This window comes from Paralichthys olivaceus, chromosome 16 (assembly GCF_024713975.1).
Source record: "Paralichthys olivaceus isolate ysfri-2021 chromosome 16, ASM2471397v2, whole genome shotgun sequence".
NCBI lineage: Eukaryota > Metazoa > Chordata > Actinopteri > Pleuronectiformes > Paralichthyidae > Paralichthys > Paralichthys olivaceus.
The window spans coordinates 9,884,851-9,906,486 of NC_091108.1; the positions used below are offsets into that span (position 1 = coordinate 9,884,851).

The 21,636-nt window shown below is 41.6% G+C and overlaps 2 protein-coding genes across 9 annotated transcripts; one reads left to right on the plus strand and one right to left on the minus strand.

Moving 5' to 3' along the window:
• Positions 1–870: 870 nt before the first annotated feature.
• psma8 (proteasome 20S subunit alpha 8) lies at positions 871–4,494 on the minus strand. Its single transcript, XM_020098943.2, has 7 exons — positions 4,241–4,494; positions 3,219–3,345; positions 2,281–2,405; positions 2,008–2,130; positions 1,800–1,919; positions 1,419–1,481; positions 871–1,333 (listed from the first exon to the last, which is right to left on the minus strand). Exons 1-7 carry the CDS (start codon positions 4,340–4,342, stop codon positions 1,238–1,240), a joined length of 756 nt encoding a protein of 251 aa, XP_019954502.1. The 5' UTR covers positions 4,343–4,494; the 3' UTR covers positions 871–1,237.
• A 542-nt stretch (positions 4,495–5,036) lies between these two features.
• ss18 (SS18 subunit of BAF chromatin remodeling complex) lies at positions 5,037–16,561 on the plus strand. 8 transcript variants are annotated; one of them, XM_020109399.2, is made up of 12 exons: positions 5,037–5,215; positions 5,693–5,769; positions 5,853–5,937; positions 6,988–7,144; positions 8,205–8,429; positions 8,739–8,768; positions 9,484–9,654; positions 9,984–10,061; positions 11,395–11,517; positions 13,693–13,823; positions 14,272–14,334; positions 15,057–16,561. In XM_020109399.2, exons 1-11 carry the CDS (start codon positions 5,147–5,149, stop codon positions 14,287–14,289), a joined length of 1,164 nt encoding a protein of 387 aa, XP_019964958.1. In that variant the 5' UTR covers positions 5,037–5,146; the 3' UTR covers positions 14,290–14,334; positions 15,057–16,561. The 8 variants fall into 8 exon arrangements, with proteins under 8 accessions (XP_019964958.1, XP_019964950.1, XP_069367990.1 ...); XM_020109391.2 differs by lacking the exon at positions 14,272–14,334; XM_069511889.1 differs by lacking the exon at positions 9,984–10,061.
• Positions 16,562–21,636: the final 5,075 nt, after the last annotated feature.

The window sequence follows — 21,636 nt, forward strand, 5'->3', positions numbered from 1 at the left end:
GCTGACGGTGAGTCATGCAAAGCCCAATTTTTTCTTTCTACTGCCCTCCTAGGATTCCATGACGTCATGTATGGGAAATAATATTAAGAGGCTTAATTGATCCTCTGACATCAGCCCAAACACCAACATATAAGACTCACAAACAAGACAAATTGCAGACAAATTGCAGACAAAGTGCGATGCTCTAAGTCAAGGCAGCCAGGGCACCCACTCAGGAAATCCTGGCTTGGGGAGATGACTCTAAATGAAGGACTTTACCATTCACCATTATGTCTTTGGTGAGAGTCAGAGGGAACCCCGGGGCTCTTCAGCACAGCACGGCACAACTTTTCAAAGGGCTCCAGATTAAAGTCACTGAAAGTTCCCACTGGGGTCTGAGGCCAGGATCCCATTAAGCAGCCCTACCACACCGCCGGCCATAATTGTGTCGTTGAGAATTCAGAGCAGTGGTTGCTTGATAAGCGAATTTAGGGTGAAATAAAAAAGGGAGAGGCAAAAAAGGGGTCTCGTTGGGCCACCATTAGACACTTCATTCACTCATTGCTAATTTGTTTTAAATGACTGAGGGAGAGGTGAGCACTTTATAAAGCAACCTGAGCTACCTTTCTCCCCCATTTATAGGCCGGTGCCACAGAATGCTGATAAATGAAAAACATTGCCGTTTATAGCCACACACCACACTGCCGCTGGTGGCGTTTTAAACTGTAGTTATCTTTATCGCAGTACTTGCTTTGCAGTAGGATAATCAATAAGTCCCTCTAGTCTCATTTTGAAGAAACCAGTCTGTGCACCTCAAGTAATGACAATTATTACTCAAGTCTTGTGAGTAGACACCTTCTCGTAAGTACTTTTATAAATAACAAAAACAAATTACAAACAAGTCGGCTTTTATTGAGAATTAAGTTTTGTTATGATTCTGAATGTTACAAACTGTTTATCTCCACATTTGCGGTTCATCACCATCACAGCTGTTTGGTGAATGATATAAAAGCATCCATGAAGTGCAGTTTAAAGATCTAAACCCTAACTTGAGATCAGGGAATGTGCTTCTACACATCAGTCAACTCGCTGAAGTATAGGAACTACTAATTCTTTGCAGCTGTTGAAGATCTCAAGTTATGGTTCAACACTTAATAATGAAAGAAATGAGAGTAAAGCCTCTGAAAACATAGATATTTGCAACCCAAATATGCTAATGTCATTCAAGTGCAACAAAGAAAAACTTAAGTTAACTGCTTCAGGTGGATTTTTTCTGCTTCTTCTTCTCTGCCTCTTCCTCCTTCTCCTTCTCAATCTCTGCCACCAGAGTCTCAATTTCCTTGGATTCCAAAATCTGCAAACAGAGAGAGTAAATTATTATAATGATAAAAAACAAATGTAGTAGAGAAAATAAAAAGATACAATATGCAGCAACTCACCTTCAGTGGCTGATTCCGTCTGATGACAGCAAGTTCAATATTCTTTCCTCCTGACTGGACAACCTATGAAAAACCAGATACCTCATGTGACTAAACCCATTTTATGGTTCACACCTAAGACAAAGTATTGCTCTTTAATAAATGCAGGCCTGCATTAAACTCATGCTGTGGTAGACTTTATTACATCTGAAGTGACAATATCTACAGCACATTACATAATTTTATTGTGACTCATGAAAAATGCCTTTGTATCAAGTATTTGTATGGAAGTAGGGTAATCCTACTGTAAAAGAGCTTAGCAATTATTTAGTATCAGCATATGTAGTTAATGACAATTGTACAAATTAAAATATGACTAAATGAGACTAAATTTGACCTTACCTCAAGCAAAGCTTTGATAGCCAACTTGATTGCCTCATTGTCCCCAGCAATGGCTTCATCTGTATAATTCTTCTCCAAGAACTCCCTCACAGTTTTAGCGCTACGGCCAATTGCGTTTGCCTGATATTTTGAGAGAAAAAAATCAATAATTAATCTGTTTTATACCAACTATTGTACAGGTGTAACATGACAAAGCAAATTCACTGACCTTCCAGGCATGGTAGGTTCCGGACGGGTCTGTCTGATACAGCCTGGGAGTTCCATCGTCGTCAAAGCCAACAATTAACGCAGAGATGCCAAATGGCCTGCGGCCATTGCTTTGAGTGTAGCGCTACAAATATGACCGATAAACAGACTCATGTGACAAGTCATTCTTAAAAAAGCAGAAAATAATATTTGCCCCGACTGAAAGCGGAGTCCTACCACTGTGTTATGGTAAATAAAAAGTAAACAACACATTGATGGTAAGTAAGCCAAATACCTGTTTCAGTGTGGCTATGTAGCGTGTGATGTATTCCACTGTGACTGGGTCCTCGACAGTTAGCCTGTGGCTCTGGCACTCAACCCGAGCTCTGTTTATCACAATACGGGCATCTGCTGTCAGACCTTAAAATATTGAAAGAGAATAAATAGCTATAGAGCATACAATGAAAATGCAACAGGAAAGACAATGTAAAAAAAGGTCCTTAAATAGGGAAATGAATGAAGTCTGCATTGATGTAGCATTTGTGACAACTGGCCTTTGGTGTCCTCTGTCTGAACTGAGCTGTGACAACTAAATAGTAAGTGTGGTGTACTATGTGATGTTACATAAGCTGTTTTCAGACAAGACCTACGAGTAAAATCCGGAGAACTGGATAAGGAGTTTACCCAGAGTTTGGCTTTCACACACGCGAAACACAGTGGGAAGTTCACTGCATTGACATGTTCACAACAGCATCAAATCCTCCGCATTAGTCAGGCTAGATGTGGAGCAGCCGGTTGCATCAGGCAGAGGCAGGAAGTGCCGAGATCACATGATCATGTTTACAGCACCCTGACACTGTCGTCAGCTCTTATCACCAGACATCTCTTGTCGTCATCGTCATCTGTGTCTTCTACGTGTATGACCGCTCTTTCCCCAGGAGATATTTGTTTTATTTTGTGTCTGTCACATGTTAGATGCATTATTACCCCCCCCCAACTCGCTTAGGGTGAATCCAGCGAGGGAGCCACTGCTGTGTTCACACATTGACTTCTCCTGGATTTCGACGGACTTTATACCAGGAAGTCTGGCGTATAAAGTCTGTAGAAACTACGGAGCATCTTACTCAGACATTTGCGTTCACATATGCACCTCCTCCAGAGTTCAGTGCATGCCTGAAAGCAGCTATAATTAAAGTATTACTCAGTTGTTGAAAACAGATTGTGTCGAGGTACCTGCAAATGCCATGCAGACATGCTCATCCAGGGCACATATCTTGCGGACAGTCCTTTCTTCCTGCAACTTTGCCACGGATTTCTTCTCAACACCGAGGACAACAATGTCTTTACCTCTAATTCCCACCTGCACAGAAAGAAAAGTATCAAGATTAACAACAGAATAGTTCACTCCTACAGGCAGAGGTCAGCAACAGCAAAATACTGAGAATTTCAAATCAACTGACTTAACAGAGACTAAAACTGTGTTTCTATGAAGAGAAGAAGTGATCTTTTGAAATTTGTTTTGGTGATTTCTAAGTGATTCAAACAAACATAAACATTCAACAAAATGTACTTGCTACATCATATTACTTACAAATCGTGAAGTCATATTTCAACTTGTTCCGTAGATGTTGGGGGTTAACATACAAAGCTCAAGATTCAACGGATGTGAATTCAATATCAGATGTTTTTCTTGCTGTGAAAATGACTAAGATATACTAATAAACCACAGGTGGTTTGTATCCGAGTTAGCTGCAACTTCAGTGATGATACAGACCTATCATTAATTTTAATGACACATAGCATCTACAGATAATCACAGAAGCTAACACTGAAAACAAGATTCCGTCACATTTAAAATGTTTGTATTGTTGAGAACATGAAGCGTGTTTCAGTGTTGAAACAGTGATCACAGGAAAATACAACTTCGCTGACGGAGTTAATCGGTAACATCGTTAGTTAACATGAACACATTGAAACTGAAACTGTTCTGAGAGTGACACAGCGACAAAATGCTCGCTAATGGCAACTTACTCTTTATTTACACACACTGCTAAATGACTCAAACATTTCATGTTGAAGTGATAGACTGACATCACAGTGAGATTTATATTGAACAAATCAGAACACTTGAGCGTAACACATTGTTTGAAATAAAGAAACTAGCTTAACACACGAGTACCTGCTACTAGCTAGCTTGGCTGGTAAGCTAAGTACCGCTTGCTAACGTTAGCATTAGTTTCATTTTGAGGACTTACCGCAGTGGAGCCCTTTTTTACGGCTTCTTGTGCGTACTCCACTTGGAAGAGGTGGCCGTCTGGAGAGAAGACAGTGATAGCTCTGTCGTATCTTGCCGCCATTGCACCGCAAGACACGTACAATCAAACGAGAAGAGGGAGACTGACACAGAAATGATTCAGCTAGTTAGCAACAAGCCGCTCAGTGTGCAGCAGTGTGCTGGAAACTGCGCATGCGCGAGACCTCTGAACTCGGGCGATACCAAAAGCCAGACGAAAGTTTTTAAATATCAGGGTTTTTTTTTATCATCTTAAATTGAGTCACTGCTCTGCAAGATAATGACTTGTTTTAAAAATGATAAAGCAAAATACAATAAATATTCCCAAACAATATTTATTTATTTTACCTAGTTTATTCAGTGAGATGTTGGCTTTTAAACACGTAAAATCAGGAGTAGTAAATATTCTTATCAACTAGTATTTTCTTGAAGCTTATGCCAAGAAAAATAATATATTTTAAAAAATAAATATCAAATATATAAAATCTCAGTTTCCTCTTTTTTTGTTGAGCGGTCCATTTCCCGTGGCCTTTCGGACGAGACCTAGATTGTTCCACTATATGAAAAACGGGGGTACTTGCAATTCAATTTGGTTAAAATAATGACTTTTAAATCATATTTACGGATATTTAAAGCAAAATAAGGATTCTAACAAAGTGCATATGAATTCAATTTATTTCCGTGCTGTCAAAATTCACAGTAGGCTTAAATTAGATGTTCCAATGCGCCGCATCCCCCCCCGGATTGGCCCCCTGCATTATGAAATAGCATCCTATTCTGCCCAGTCTGAGTTCCCCAGGTTTGTTAAGTGTGTTAGCTTCTTCACACTTTTATGTTTTAGCTAACGCTGCTTTCTTACGATATCACCATGTCGGTGGCGTTCGCACCTCACAGGCAGCGTGGGAAAGGCGACATAACACCCGCGGGAATACAAAAGGTAATTCATGTTTTTTTTTTTTTAGCGCGTCGCAGAATGGAGGCTACGATGCGCTGCTAGCCGCGGAGCTAATGAACGTAGCAGTGGCAGTCCGACCGTGAACAGCTCGGGGAAAATGTTGCAGGGGTCAAAGCGCGGTGAATATGAACATCTCCGGAGGCAGGACGCCATGTGCTCGCTATGTGTCTCCAGTCGATTCACCGGACCGGCGCGCACATATTCTCCAAAATGACCTGGAGGCCTGCGGTTTTGTTAGCTGGGCACAGCTAAGCTAGCAAGACGCGTCTTTTGTTAGCTAGAAATGCACACTCATATTTAACAAAAACGCCCCCCCCCTCTCCATCACCCCCGTTGTTTTCAATCTACAGCAGAATAACCATCACCAACAAAAGGACTTTATATACACATTTATTCAGAGTGGGTCATTTTACCTCAAAACATAAACGTGAGATAAATCTTCTGCTTTTACTGTCGCAGCTACTCGACGAGAACAACCATCTGATCCAGTGTATAATGGACTTCCAGAGTAAAGGCAAAACAGCAGAGTGTTCACAGTAAGTTGTTTCCCACGCATCACTGAATTTGTAAGCTCACGTGGACGTAAATCATATTCATATCGATGGTTCTCCTCCTCCAGGTATCAACAGATGTTGCACAGAAATTTAGTGTACCTCGCCACGATAGCAGACTCCAATCAAAACATGCAGTCTCTCCTCCCCGCTGTGAGTATTGGTCCATGCTGATTGTTTCCAGTGACTGAAGAGTAAACACCAGAGTGACCTCTGTTCCTAATGAGGTGGTTAAGGTTAAGATCATGTACAACACATCTCACAACGTATTAGTTCAGGGAAACGACCTCAGCTAGGATTTTAGTTTTTAAGGTTCATGTGCATCCATTCATTTTTTTTTTACACTGTATTCATTAGTTGTAATTCAATTCATATTTCTCTAAATGTTTTATATTCCTTTCACTTGAATATTGCATGTTACTTATTTCTTACTGATGATTATTTTGACTCTTGCTGCCGTAATATTGCACATTTCCCCATTGTGGGACTATTAAAGGATTTACCTTAAAAATAAGGATGATGCAAATGGGTCAAAACAATTACATTAAATAATAAACTAAAACAAGTTCTACAAATGATGATTTGATATCAAATGCTGTGTGTAATTGAACAAAATCGAAGTTCATCCTTAAATTTGAGTAAATTCCATTTTAACATTAAGATAAGATTTTCTAGTCATCACTTGAAGGAAAATGGTCAGTCCAATGGAGCCTGATCAAGACTTAATGCTTAAAGTCTTAGTTTCTCAGCCTTTTCTCTTTGAAGCCCCACAGCTGTATGGAAGGTATCACCACCTCATATTTTATCACATCACATTAACCTGCAACAGCCCAGATTGAAATCACTTTTACCTCTGGATTAATTCTTTGTTCAGCTTTTTAAATATTTGTTTCTTGACTCTTAAAGGCATTCCATTTAAAAACATTTGAAGTTATTAATGACTTAAATGAGCAGACTTTATTCAGTAAGCATGTGGCTATTTATTGTATTACATGTCTATCTATAGCCCTCATTTACACATGCGGAATCCTTCAAAATGGTTGTTGTCCTTGATTGATAAGGCTACATTACAACTGTGCTGAATTAAATAGTTTTGTACAGAGATTTTGGCGTTTATCTGCCTTATTTTCTCCTGAGTGACAGGCTCAGATTTGTTTATAGCCAGCTGATGTGTGTTTTTGTGTCTGTGTATTGCGCTTGCAGCCACCCACTCAAAACATGCCCATGGGCCCTGGTGGGATGAACCAAAGTGGACCTCCCCCCCAGCCTCCTCATGGTCACACCATGCCCTCTGAGGGTATGGTCAGCGGTGGCCCTCCAGCCCCACACATGCAGAGCCAGATGAATGGACAGATGCCTGGTAAGTAACCAACCCCCCACCCAACAAACTTCCCTCCCTCCTCTGTCTTTCTTTTCTCTTTCCCCTTCTTCTCCCTCAGTGCCTGTCTCACTTGGGTTGCCTAGCAACACCACAGAAATGTGAGGGAGGTTGCTTTGCTGAAGGATGATGTCACCCATTTGCCAGCTCTGGTGGTCTTAGACTTGTTCTCCATTTGAATATGCTCTCTGCTTTAGTAACATTGTTTATTTTCATGTTTGCTTTGTTTAGATTGGTTTGCAAATGTAATATTTAATAATTTCCACTAAATGTTGTTTTTCCAATGGTATTAACTTTTTTCTATTTTTTTAAATTTTAACCTAACAACCGACTTGTATGCAAAATGGCAAAGAAATGTAACTGAGCTTGATATCTTCTGATTATCTTAGTAATACTAGTTCACTGCCAATTTGGAGTGTTATATGGCATTTTGTTATATAAAACTTTGACAACCAAAGATGTTCGTTGTTTTTGTGGATGGATCATCTTTATATATTGCAAGATAGAAATTGATGAAAACCCAAATAAACTGCTTGGACAGACTCAGGCAATTAATTACAGTTACTTGTAGCCAGATAAATCCTGAACTTCCAACAAGTCATCACAGTGAGCACTACAGTCCACTGCGCTTCTATTACCACAACATCATGGCAATTCAACGTCATTATAATTGTGTGTACAGGGGCTGGGCGAAATGGAAAAAATCCAATCAGCTCCACTGCACTCATGCGTATTACCCATGATCGTTTTCATATTTTGGTGAGCGCCAAACGAATCAGCGGGTCATCTCTCACGTTTTACAACACTGTTTTACCAAATGCTACATGACGTCTCTACAGACCAGCATGGTCATCCCCCCAAAAAACTGGAACAATTGAACGTGAACTAGTTTATTTTTGGAACCGTGAACTGATGAAAAGATATATGTATTATTATATTATTATTATTATTATATATCATTAAACTATTGTTTTGTCACCCAGCCCGATGTGTACTTAATAATGTAACTGTATTTTCATGAATCATCCTTGTTGTTTTCCAGGGCCTAATCACATGCCCATGCAAGGTCCAGGTCCTAACCAGCCCCCAAACATGCCCAGTGGCTCTATGAATATGCCCCCTAGCAGTCATGGCTCGATGGGTGGTTACAATCACACCGTCCCCTCTTCTCAGGGCATACCAGCTCAGAGCCAAATGAACATGACCCAGGGCCAACCCATGGGAAACTATGGTCCACGGCCAAACATGAACATGCAGCCCAATCAAGGTAATATTGCTCCGTTTTTAGTTTGCTCTCGGTTTTATTGATTTCCAATACCTTATGTGTTTTTCTGGCGTAGTGGCACATCATCACCTGCATTTGAGAAACCATATACTGCTTGTACAGTATGTGTATTCTGTGTTGTACTGTTAAATAATGTAATTTTAGTAATTGGTTTTGGTTTAGTTTCAGTTTTCTGATGAAAATGTGTATTAGTTTTAGTCAAATTTTAGTCGTTCAATCTTTGGAGTATAGCTTTCGCCATCTTTGTGTACAGTTACCATGGTTACAGGTGTCTCTTTTGTTTCTCTGTAGTAATACAGACTGACTCCCCCAGTAAATCCAGTAAGCATTTCCAAACTGTGTTTGTTTGAACACAGCATCTCTCTCTAATCCAGTACAGTTGTTCCTGCTTATGTAGTGAGGCCAGCTGTTGATTCTCTCAGCTGTTCAGTAAAACACAGAGATTTTATATCATTGCATCAATACTGTGAACTTTGTTTAGCAAACATCTAGGGGACCATTTAGGATGGGCCGTTGAACTGATAACACTAAAGACAGCTGAATAAAAGTTATGCTAATGTTACCTCCACATCTACAGCACGTGATACTCATGATTATATATTAGCTTGACGTTTTATCAATGTTAGTGTGTCGCCTGCAAGTTTTTAAGTTTATTTTGTTGTTCCTTTTTGTCTTATTTTAGTGAATTGTGGATTAATTAATCCATAAATCAGTTTCTTATCAGGTAGCATTACTGACAAACATGCATTTTTGCAAGGTTTTAAATCATCAGGAGATTTAGCACTTGCTCTTGCAGTTGCCTGCACATTGTTGAATAAGACTTTGCATTAAAACATGTCCATTTGTTTGTCTTAAACATTATTGTTTCTATGTGTTGATGAAAAATATGTGTCTTGTAATACGTTCAAGTTACTTTTTTTTACTTTTAGACACAACAAAAGGTTGTAAACAGATATTTTCCTTCACAGTTGTTATTAATGAAAATTAACACTTTATTGTACAGTGTGAGAGTAAACTCTTTTTGGGTATACTTCAGGCCCCATGATGCACCAGCAGCCTCCCTCCCAGCAGTATAACATGCCTCCTGGTGGTGGTGGGCAGCACTACCAAGGACAACAGAACCCTATGGGCATGATGGGTCAGGTCAACCAGGGCAACCATGTCATGGGGCAGAGGCCAATGCCGCCCTACAGACCTCCTCAGCAAGGTATACCCGTCAGTGTGTCTGTCAAGTGTGCAAGTTGTGAGTGTTGGTTTTTCCTTCTCCCTAACCCTCCCTTCTGCATTTCTTACTATTGTTCCTCTCAATTTCCTTTATTTCCACTTCTGTAGCCCACAGACATCTTGATGACTTAAGATGTAATCTAAAGCCTCCGATTAAAAAAAAAAAAAAAAAAATTAGCCCAGTGACCAAAGGAAAGCTTTCTAGCGAAAACTAGCAGCAAGGAATCCATCCTCTCTGCTCCTCCCCCCACACAACCAATCCAACAACACCTTGAATCTACTTGTGTGTATGTTGTGTGTATGTGTATGTAGGACCCCCTCAGCAGTACCCAGGGCAGGAAGACTACTATGGAGACCAGTACAGTCACGCAGGACAGGGAGCCTCAGAAGGTAGGAGAACCCTCCGGTCACTTGGAGAAAACCAACAAAACAAAAAAAATGAACCCAGGAGTTGTGTTAAGACACAAATGATGCAAAGAGACTGCGACGGATGCAAAGCTTCAGTTTCTTCATTATGTTCTGGGGAATCAAAGTGACTCTGGGCTCTAACAAAGAGAAAAATGTGGTACCTAATTGTGAGTCAACTTCCACGTGCCAGAATGCACCCTCGTCCAAAAGGTGCTGCAGTCCGACATTAAGGTAGCACCCTGTTTTATAATGACATCCCCCCCGTCGTGACTGGTGCTCTACCCGTGGGCTTACCTGAGAAAAGTCAGGGAGTTGTGTGAGTCTTCGTCATCAAAACTGCACCGAACTTGTATAAGGTTAAGATGCTCACCCTTCAGATAGCCACATGTGATGCCTTAACAACTAGTTGTTTGGAGTAGTAGGTAATTAGTGAATTAATTACCTACATGAAGCAGACTGCCATTATTTGTAAATACAGATTTTATTCACACACTAAAATAAGTAATTCATATGATTTGCAGAAGAGCAGTACTAGTGACTAACAAATCTCCCCAACTTTTTTTCCCAGAAATATGCTACCGCTGCATTATTCTCTAATGGTTGACATTCAGCCTATTTTCTCTATCTTGGTGTGATATTAAGATTCATATTAAACAACTCCTTTTTCTTTCTTTGTCCAATTAACATTTACTTTATGTTGTTTGTTTTTTTCCTTTACTGACCAAACTATTTCTCTTTTGACCTTTTTAAACACCAATGTTTCCTTTTATGTGAAATAAAGAAAATTCAGTCATTGTTGTGGAACATTTTGCGGTACTGCTTCCCTTTGTTACAATGGTTTTGCAGATACACATACAGTTCTAATATGATGGATCCAGTACTCAACATGTATAAACTTGGTTTGGCGTTTCACTCCTTTCACACTCTAGGCCCTTTCCCTGTTCCCTCCAGGTATAAACGCACTGGTCTCATCGACATGCATCACACACTTGCCCTGGAGAGTGGTGGGAATGGGTGGGCGGGTGTGTGAGATGTATGCATGTGATTTTTCTGTGAGTAAGAGAGAGCAAAAGGAGACGGTGAGAGGAGTGAAACACCAAAGCAAGTCTAATGCCGGCATCTTAAAAATAATCTCAATTTGTAGTCGATGTTAGTGCATTTCTCTCGTTTACTTACTACATTCCATTAGAACAAGCCACAATACATTTGAGTATATTGGAAACCCCTAGAAAACAAATCTTCATTCAGAGTCTACCTTTGTGATTTGCTGTTGACATCAACATGTTGCTCACTTTGCCCGTGTCGCCCCCTGAAGGTAATGCCCAGTATGGCCAACAACAAGAAGCATACCAGCAAGGCCCTCCTCAGCAGCAGGGCTACCCTCCCCAGCAGCAATACCCAGGTCAGCAGGGCTACCCACCACAGCAGCAGGCTTACGGTGAGTTACCAAATCAAACTGGGCCACATATTAGTCCTGAAGGAGGCATCATATTCTCTCTTGAGTCATCTTCTTGACTGGTGAACAATAATTCCTCCTCTGTGAGTTGGTGGCTACTGCCGCTCGTAAATGTAACTTTGCCAAATGCCTGTCAAGACATCGTAAGGTGCTCCTTAAACTCCCTGCTCTTGATGAACGGTTTGGGGATTGGAGCTTGGTGGAAGAGGAATTTAATCAGTTGTGGCAACTTGTACCACAATCGCATTTCTCTTGGCAATTTAGTTTGATATGAGACACTGTTCCGAGGGAGTGGGAGAGAATCTCTGGCTGATGGGCACAGAAACTGGGTATGTCACTTGCCAGCCAAACATTTTTTGGACTTAATAGATTTTTATTTAATGGCTTAGCTCTTAACCTTTTTTTAATTGTTTAGTTCATTTTAAGACATTAAGTCGTCAGAACTTATGAAAGAAAATGCAAGCTCAAATTTTAGTAAACAATGACTGAATGAACAAATATTTGACTGTTAACTCACTGTACAAAGGAGAGCATCACTAACTACTGTGTTGCCTAGCAACGCAGGGCCTTGTCTGCCTTTGTTGGCTGCTGCTGTGGAGTTAATGTTGTATATATATCTGTTATTTCTGTGTGAGGCAGTTTGAGTCATGTAAATTAATATTGCATAAAATCTACGTCTGCAGTGGCATCCATAGACTTTTTATTATCAATTATTCGTTCCATGCACAGGTTGCAAAGTGTCTAAATGGAATTTAGGTGTCGCTTTCTGCGAGCTCTCACCTGGGAAGCATTTAAATTTCAACATAATGTATTTTTAACACAATCTACATCTATATAAGTAAACATTTCTTCTGAGTAACAGTAATGTTACTTGAGTAAGTTTTCTAGTCCCTTGTCCACTCCCGTTCTTGGCGTTGAGATTATACCACATTTAACCACAATTAATTAAGTGTAGAAAGTCTGCACTTTGAGTACAATTCTCGCAGCTCTCAAGGCTTTTTCTATTCCCCACATTCTATTTTTCACTGAAACTTTCCATCGCTCTCCCACTGTCTGAGCCAGGGCTCATGTCAGTAATGAGCTAGCAGAGAGGCAGCGGCTGTGAGGTGAGTTCCATCTGGCAAACACAAATGCTTTCTCCTGCAGGTCCCCACAAGCTCATGCTCCACAGTATAAGTTATTATGAGCACATAACAATGCAGCGTGGGCCTCATTTGACTCCAGCCCCAGTCAGGCTTTGCCCACTTTTTCACAGTGTCGGTAGAGATAACTAAAGTTTATGGAGGCTGATGAAAAGATTTTTTTCTTTTTTAATGAAGCCTGCTCCTCTAATGAAAACCAACAGCATCACCTTGATGTCTCCTCGCATTACGGAATGGCCGCCTGACTCTCTAACCTGACTCACTCATTCATTACTGAGTCAGGCGTTGTTAAGAGGCACCTTAAACGAATGGGTCAGACATATCCGCTATCCATCAGCTGTTTTTATTCCAGCCGAGTAGACTAACAGGAATTCCTGATAGTTCCCAGAGTAAATGGACGTGATTAATGAGCCAAACTTTGATCATTTTCACGCTGGGTTCTTACATGTACACAAGAATAATCCTTCTGCTCAAGTGAAAAATAGTTTTATGACTTAATGCAAACTAGAGTGTTGATACCTGACCTGAGCCTATCGTAACCCATCGGTCCAGCACAGGTTTGCAAAAACTATGAAAGTATATATTTTTTTGCTGCACACAAGCAATAACCATGCATGTCAGGGACTGGGCAACACAGACATTGGGTTTGGGTCAGGTTCCGAAGTACACAAAATACAGAATGCCTGTCTCGGTCAGGTCAGACTCTCGGTCAGGTCAGTTTGGTTCAGACAGGAAAATACAGCATGAGCTCCACTCTAATACAAACCCTTCTATATTCAAACTGGAACTGACTTTTTCAGTGGCTCTGAGGTCTAAAGGAAGCATTTTTGGTTTTAGACAAACTGTTCTTAAATTCTAAAGAAAATTCCCAGTGAGAACAGAACTCATGTGCAGCTCATGAGGACAATTTGGAACCCTGGTGCAGAGTTTGAATTGACTGTCATTTTCAAATTTAAGTTTACTCAAAGCTATAAGCATACATAATTTTAAACTGAATTCTCTCTGTTTGTCACAGGTCCTTCCCAAAGTGCCCCCGGGCAGTATCCCAACTATCCTCAGGGGCAGGGACAGCAGTATGGGGGCTATCGCCCTCCTCAACCTGGACCCCCACAGGGCCAGCAGCAACGCCCTTACGGTTATGACCAAGTGAGTACACCCACAATACTGGACAGTCACAGAGACTTGTCTGTACATCGGTCTTAGTTTGTCCCTTTCATGATGTTTATTGCCAGAATAAGTTGTATATGTTGTGTAATTCTCAGTGAGACATCAACATGAGTGGAGTTAGAAGGTAAACATTTAAAGGTAGTATGTTGTGCATGCTGTCATCAAATTGGGGGGTAATTGCTGTTCTTCCCATCAAGAGTGTATGTGTTACTGTAGGGTGTATGTGTCACTTGTTAACCTGAGTCATATCCTGGCTAATGTGGTATGCCATACCAGTGAAATATGAGGGCTGTAAGAGGATTCTTCCTTAAACGTGATGCAGACTGCTCTAGTGTTTAAGAGGAGACCTATTTGTTGCCCTGTATTTCCTGTGGTCTCATGTGGGGACCACAGCTACTCTTTGATATCTTTATCTTTGAATATTCAGGGGCACATGAGGAAATAAAGACCCGGGGATTTGAACCCCTGACTAGCTCTATAAGAAGCAAAGGTAATGGTTGCTGTGAAGACCTCAACGTCCAATCTAGACGTTTGACCACCTAGCCTTAATTTGCATTTGTTATGTTTCCTCTGTCTATTTTGTCTCTATCCTTCTTCCATCTTTCTCTTTTTTTTCCCTCAACGTTTTTTCTTTTCTGTCTTTATTTGGTTTTTCTCTTTTTGATTTGTTATTAACCAGGGGTCGAATTGTAAGTCATGAGGTCCAGAAACACAGCATGCTTTATTATCTGCAGTGAGACGGCCAACGCTTAGCTGCTTTGACTGTGTCTCTTTACAACACTGGTTTTAATGACTTTTTGCTCATTTTAAAACTTTCAAATGATTGATATTCACATTATGATGTCATGTTTATGAAAATGTTCCCAAATTTGTTCCCTATGTATTTGCCATTAATTCCAAACGCATACTTCGACCCCTGTTTAGAAATGCATTCAATACATGAACTTGTCTCACTTGAACTTAGTATCCTCTATTGACTGAGGAAAATTGTCCTCTGCCATACTGCAGCTGAATCCTGAGGTGTCAACTTAGACCATAGAGCTCACAAGTTGAGGCCATACTGCCACCTGCTGGTCAACACCAGCCAATGCACCATAAATCATGGTTTGCAGTATAGGTTTTTTTTGCACCCCCATTGAGATTTGTGACTAGAAGTGTTTACTTTGTGCTTTTACTTTGAGTAACATCTGTCTGTCACATTTCTCCCCACAGGGCCAGTACGGAAATTACCAGCAATGAGAGAAGGTCACAGCAACCCACACAGCTCTGCTCTAATCTCTGTCTGAGCTTTGACTTCCGGTCAATCGCTCAGCAGACTTTAAAGATTGTTGCAGCTCACTGAGATTCTCTCAGACATGAACATACAAAACTCGAAAACACAAGATACGTTTGCCCCCCTCTCTTTAGGCTCTCATCCTTTGCCTGTATTATGTATTCTGTTGATCATGTACATGGACTTGATCAGTGTCAAAGTCTGTGACTCTCCCTCTGTTCCAGTATGTCTCAAAGCAGCAATGCCTTAAAAAATGGAACTGCCTTATCCTTCAGCATTGCAGATTGTGAAACGAGCTAACAAAATTCTTTTTTTGGGATATCAGAGATTTAAATGTACAGTTTCAATCTACTGTGGTGCATTGTTTCTCTATTGTTCAGCTCCACGTTCATAAGAAGCAATAATGCCAGCAGTAGAGAACCGTGTGGGGGCTTAACATACGAAATAATGCACCGGACAAACTTCCCGCTAGGCCATGGTACATGTCTTGATGTATGTGATGATGTAAAAATATATTTTATGCTTTTTAGACCAAGCTAACTTTGTATAAGACATCAGAAACTAGTACTAAAGCTGTGTTGTTTATTTCATCAAGTGTATGTGTCAGTGTTTTTTATGATCTTAAAATGATGATCCCATCCAGCACATTGTTTGTTTTTTTATTTCTCTGTTGTGTTGAATTGGATCTGATAAATCAATGACATGGACACTGTAAAAGAAAATCTGTAAAAATGGCCAAACACCAACAGTGCACCTGGTATTAAGAAGTATTAAACATGTGACAGTTGCTATATTGTTTGTTTTTCGGTTGGTTTTTTTTAAAAATATAAATGAAATTTGGATCATGAATAGTTTTTTCCAACCAAATTACCTGACGCATTAATGTCCAATGCTGCATCTATGTGTTCAAAGAGGTGATATGTAGCAGATCTCACTGCAAAATGTAAAGTAATTCTCTATGGAGCCTTTTTTCTTCTCTACAAGCACCTCAGTCTTGTCCATTGACTGCAAATCGGTTTAATAAATATTTCCGACGAGTAGATTATTTTGTCAGTTTTGACGATGCTGGAACCCCCCCCTCCCCCTTTTTTTTAATAAATGTCTAAGTTGATGTCATTCGAATAGTGTTGTGTGTGAATAATAAAGATTGTTACTGTCAAATATGTAACATAAGATGTGAAAATAATGTTCTGAAATGGATTCCTTAATTTCACAGTAAAGACTGGTGCAGTTTTATATCACTGGCTTGATATCTGTTTTACGGTGCATACTTTATCAATCCCATATGTACATCAGCAGAAAGAAGAGGAATCCCACGTCCTCTGGGTATTGTTTATATATGGCTGTTTTAATATTTTCCATTCTCCATTCATCCAAGTGGTGGTCACATTTGTGTCATGGCAATGTATAACTGTACATTAAAATAAATTGGAAGAATCTTTAATATATTTTGACTTGTGTTATTTGTAGCAATTGACCTTTCAATTGAGATGCAGAATAGAATCATACGTCCTGACGACAGCACAAACATGATGTGCACTATTGGTGCTGTCAGAATGTGACAGTATGATATAATTGTTTTGTCCTCGTCTGCTATGTGGCGGCGAGTGTCCGACTGATAACGACCCTGTCTGGCTCGGAAGCACTTCTGCTTTGTCCAGATGCATCCAGAGAGGTCCAGAGCACATTTACACCCAAAATTACCCTCCCTGTCCCTCTCTCCCTCTCTGCTCCCTCCAGAGAGGGAGAGGGACTACCTGTCACATTGGGGGGAGTGATACAGATGGCACGCCAGATGTGTGGCCGAAGCATGTGATGGGAGAGCGGTGCTGGTGTTAAGAGGGCCACAGGCTGCTGGGTCTGCCTCTGTGCCAGTGATGAGTGTTTGTGTGTCTGAATGTGGGCGAGTGCAGCACAAGTCCTTAAAGGAAAGATGGGAAGTGTGAACACTTTACGAGTGCACCTATGTATAAAAATGTGTTTGTGTGCATTTTGTGTGATACTGCTCAGTTTTAGTGGCATCTCCTAGTCACCCCATCCTGCTGCTCCACAGCTGGCCGCCCCACCCTTCCCAGCTGCCACTGGGGCTCCCCCCGGCCCCTCCGCTTGGCAGAGCCTGCGTTTTGGGCGCTCCCCCACCAGTCCTCCCTGGCAGCTGCTGCCCTCAGCTGTGCTCTCGCAGACGGTATTGGGGTCGGACAAAGTCACTCCTCCTGTGACTGTGTCTGGGGCCGTTGGGGGAGGATGAAGAGGTGGCAAGGAGACTCTTACCTCCTATGTAAGATCTCCTTTAAACGCTTGTGAATTTAAAGGGATGAGCACAAATGTGGGAGTGAAGGCAGAGGATAAGTACATCTGGTGTTAGTTGAGAATGATTCATTTGAGTAGGTCAACATCACAAAGTGCAGTCTTAGAAAAAAAAGATGTGTTTCGCTGTGCAGTTCTAAATGAGTTATCAAGTAAAGCTTACAGGAGAGCATCACTCCATGCTTGTTGTAGGATAGTGTGAAAAAGTGGCAGCATCATTTAAGAGGATGATTATCTTTTTCAATATTTTGATAATTATAATTCAGGGCACCTTTCACAGGAGGCTCCTAAGCACGGAGGGGAAAATGACATTGTGATCATAGCTGGCAGGCAAGATGTGATCTCTCTCCCTCTCTCTCTCACTTGCTCTATCTCTCTCTCACTAACTCTCCCTTTCACTCTCTCATACCCACACTCTCAGTGTGACAGAAAGTCTATGGGGAGGTATAAGAGGTAGTTATGGGGGGAATGCAGCAGCCTCCACAGTTTAATTGGAGATGTGTCACACTAAATAAATGGTGCAAAAACAAGCGCTGACTGGAGGCTTGAGGGAGGGGCCCTGGGGATGCAGCCTGTTTTATTGGGCAGGAGCTTTGCACCGCTCCAGGGTGAAACGGGGCTATGCACTGCCGAGATACCCTCCAACCACCAAACCACCAGGCCCTTCCAGAGACTGCTGTGGAGGAAGAGACAAAGGCATTAATTTCACCGTGCAGAAAATCATCTTATTGGTGCTGGGGAGAAGGAGTCTGTGAACCTGGTGACCCGATTGTTTCTCCTCCAATAAAAAGGGCACCATCATCACACCTCATCTGCTATTTCAATATCTGCACGCCAGCCGGTGAACAAATCCATAATTGTAAAAAATCTTGAGTAAGTGCTGTGTGCCTCGCTCGCTCCTAGATCTTCTGTATGTCAATTTATGTTTTGAGGAGACGCCAGCCAACGGCCTCCAGCCAATCCCATTCCCTGTGTAATCCATACATGACCCTGAGTTACCAGGAGAATGTGTTTTCCAATATTCCATCAATGTTGATATTACTATTGTCTCGCTTTCCTTATGCAGCATGTATTTGTGTGTGCATGCATGCATGTGTGTTTGTGTGCACAAACGGCAGATTCCAGAGTTCATGGCATGAGTTTTGATTTACCTCCACAGTGTGCTGCAGTAATTGGATGTGACACTATTCTCTCTGCTCTCCCCGGGGGATATAACAGGAATCTGACTATTATGGCCCCAGTCATGAATATGTCACGACAGCTGCAAACAAAGGCCTGTGATTTGGATAAGACTCTGTATGTTGTCTCTGTGCTGATATATGAGATAAATGCTATAGGGGTAAATGAGTTTTCTGTAAAGCAATTTGCAGTGTTTACAAAGAATGATTAATTGCCATTGTTTGGTAAGGAAAAAAAATAAGAAGCTAAAGCTAGTGTAGAGATGATGATCAACATTACGTGTTCATCACTACATGCTCACCTCCCAGATCTTTGTAAAAGCTATTACATCTAGTTTAAAAGCAACACTTTTTGCATGTGAAATCCACAAACAGGGTGATCCCCTGGAAAGACATTGTTTTGCATGCATCTGAAGCGCAGTGCTTTGTTTAAATCCCATCGTTTGTTGAGGGTTTAGCCATCAAATCAAATTGAGTGTGCTGTTTTGTATGTGTTCTAGCCTCATAAAAGTAGTCTCTGGGTGAAATAGCAGGTATGCTGATATCAGTATTCCCACAGCCTGCATAATTGCTGTAATTTGCTTTCCCTTTGGGTAATCTGTAAACATGGCTGTTTTGATGTTTTTGGCATCCTCCATTGGCTGAGCTCTCCGCTCCTCCAGTGGAGCCCCCATCCCAGCCCAGGGTGACACAAATAGATCCTTCCCCAGAAGGCGCACGTAGTTCCACATGGGCACGATCAATACAGCCCAGTCATTGCTGGAGCTGTGGCAGTATTAAAAGCACCCCGTGAGCTGGTTCTCACCATGCCAGTGTTTTAGGGAAATAAAGCTATTGATCCTCCGGGGCCTCTGGCAGAGCATTAACCTGGGCCCGCAAATTAGAACGTGCTCATCTGGACGCATCTGCCTGCAATGTTCCCAAAAAGCCAGTCCCAGGGAGAGAAAAGGAGGACTGCGAGACCCGCTGCTTCCAATGATGAGTAGAGCGCTACTTGACGCCTATGTCGGAGTGGGGGAGGCGTCTGGATGCCCAGGACTTCCATTAGAGGCCCAGGATGGTGGCATGGGTCGATGTGGTCAGGTTTGGTTGGGGGTACTCCATCTCGGATCAGTGTGGTTCCTTCCCCCTGATGTAGAGAGAGAGGGGGCTGACCTGCAGTAAACCTGAGCTCCTGACTGGAAGGACAATGAGGGAAAGAGCTGCTTGTTCCAGTCGTGTCAAAGATGCTGCCTCTTTGCCTCTTTTGTGCACTGTTATGTCAAAAAACTGAATTTTCCAGCGTATTTCACTGATATATCCAGAACTCTTCTAACTTCCATGCACACTCTCACACTGAAAACAGTAAATATTCATTGATTTATCCTCTCATTTGAAATATCATGTGCCACAACTCTTCAGCACAGCAGTAAAATGCATTTTCTCATTTGGAGATCACATTTTTATTTGTCTGAAAAACCTGACAACACACCAGGAGGCTCTGTGAGCCACGGATTCAAATGGGTGTAATCAGTAATTATATTTGACAAAGAGATCAGAGTCTGGATACACACAGATAGAAACACAAACATGGCCACATCTACATGCACAAACACGGTATTAGTAAAGACCAGCTTGTTGTTATTCCCTCATTTTAACCACGTCTCCCTGAGTGCACCCAGATGTGTGATGCGTCACCCCTTACGACCCCTGCTCTCCTTCTTTTGGCAGAAGAATGTATGAATTTACTTATTTTATTTCACCTCTAAACCACATTGATGTTCTGGATGAAGGAGAGCTGTTCTATGTTTAAGAACAATTTGCAGTATTACTGATGAGGAGAATCCTCATTATAACACATTTCACCAGCTTCACGCTCACACAGACAAGAGACACTTTGGAAACTTTCCCTCCCTTTTTATTTTTTCCTCGGCCTGCCCTAACAGTGGGAAGCTTGGAAGTTCTCTGCCCCAGTTCTCCATGTCCTTGAGAGTTGTGCCTTCGGGCCGGGGCTGGTGGGGTCCCGCCGAGCACAATGTGTGCTTCTCACTCTGGCTCCCGCTGTACTCCGCTGCCCCTGCATGGCTCTGGAGACTTGCCAAGCTCTGAGGGGTTGTCCGTGAGAGTGGGGGAGCACACACGTTACCGCAGAACCGCTATAAACCTCTCATTTCCTTTTACCCAATGCACAACGGTTGACCGGATATAAATCACTCTCCCGGATTGGCTGACTACAATGGCAGACTGCTTGGGTAGACGCTGTTATGAACAATCAGACTAATTGCAACAAACAGTGTGAAGTTGTTGTTTGCAAAGGTTAAACCATAGGGTAGAGTTTGTGGTGCCAACGTAGTGAAGTCAACAAAAGCGTAAATTAAATTCTTCTTATTTCACTTTTGTTTGGCAAAACATCATAAGATGGTCATGGGTAATTATACGATGGTCATAAGTTGTAGCCGTATGTGTTTGACAAATCTCTTTATATTTTATTCAGTTCATATGCATTTGTTTTTTTTTGCAATTAATATGGATATTGTCCAAGAGCAAAGATAAAGATCCATTTTCTAATATTTTGTCCTTGGATTGTGCACTCAGGGAATTCACTCCCCTTTCCTTTTTTCGTTTCCCTGGCTAAGGCATGGGGAATTGGTGGGATGAGAGGCTATTCCCTAAATAGCCCATGGCAAGAGGTATCCTGATTAGCATGCTGCCTGCTCTCTGGCAGCAGTCCTCCAGGCCACCAGCACTATCACTTACGTGCTGTTTGTATTTGTAGTTGATAGTGTGTGCTGTTATAATTGGAATGAGCTCAGGAACCTCGTTTGCTTTTGATCCGCTGCCAGCCACTCAGAGTGCTACTGGGCCACAGCTCTCACCTCAGCGCTCCCAGTGGATTATGGGAAACTGCAACGCTTATGTTCTAAAAAGCGCCTGACAGCATCTCACTCAAGGTCGAACAATACCATGGTAAGAGTGGGGTGTAGAACAAAAAAAAGAACGAAAGAAAGATGGAGGAAAAAGTTGAGCAGATATTTGATGTGACTCTGGGTATCGA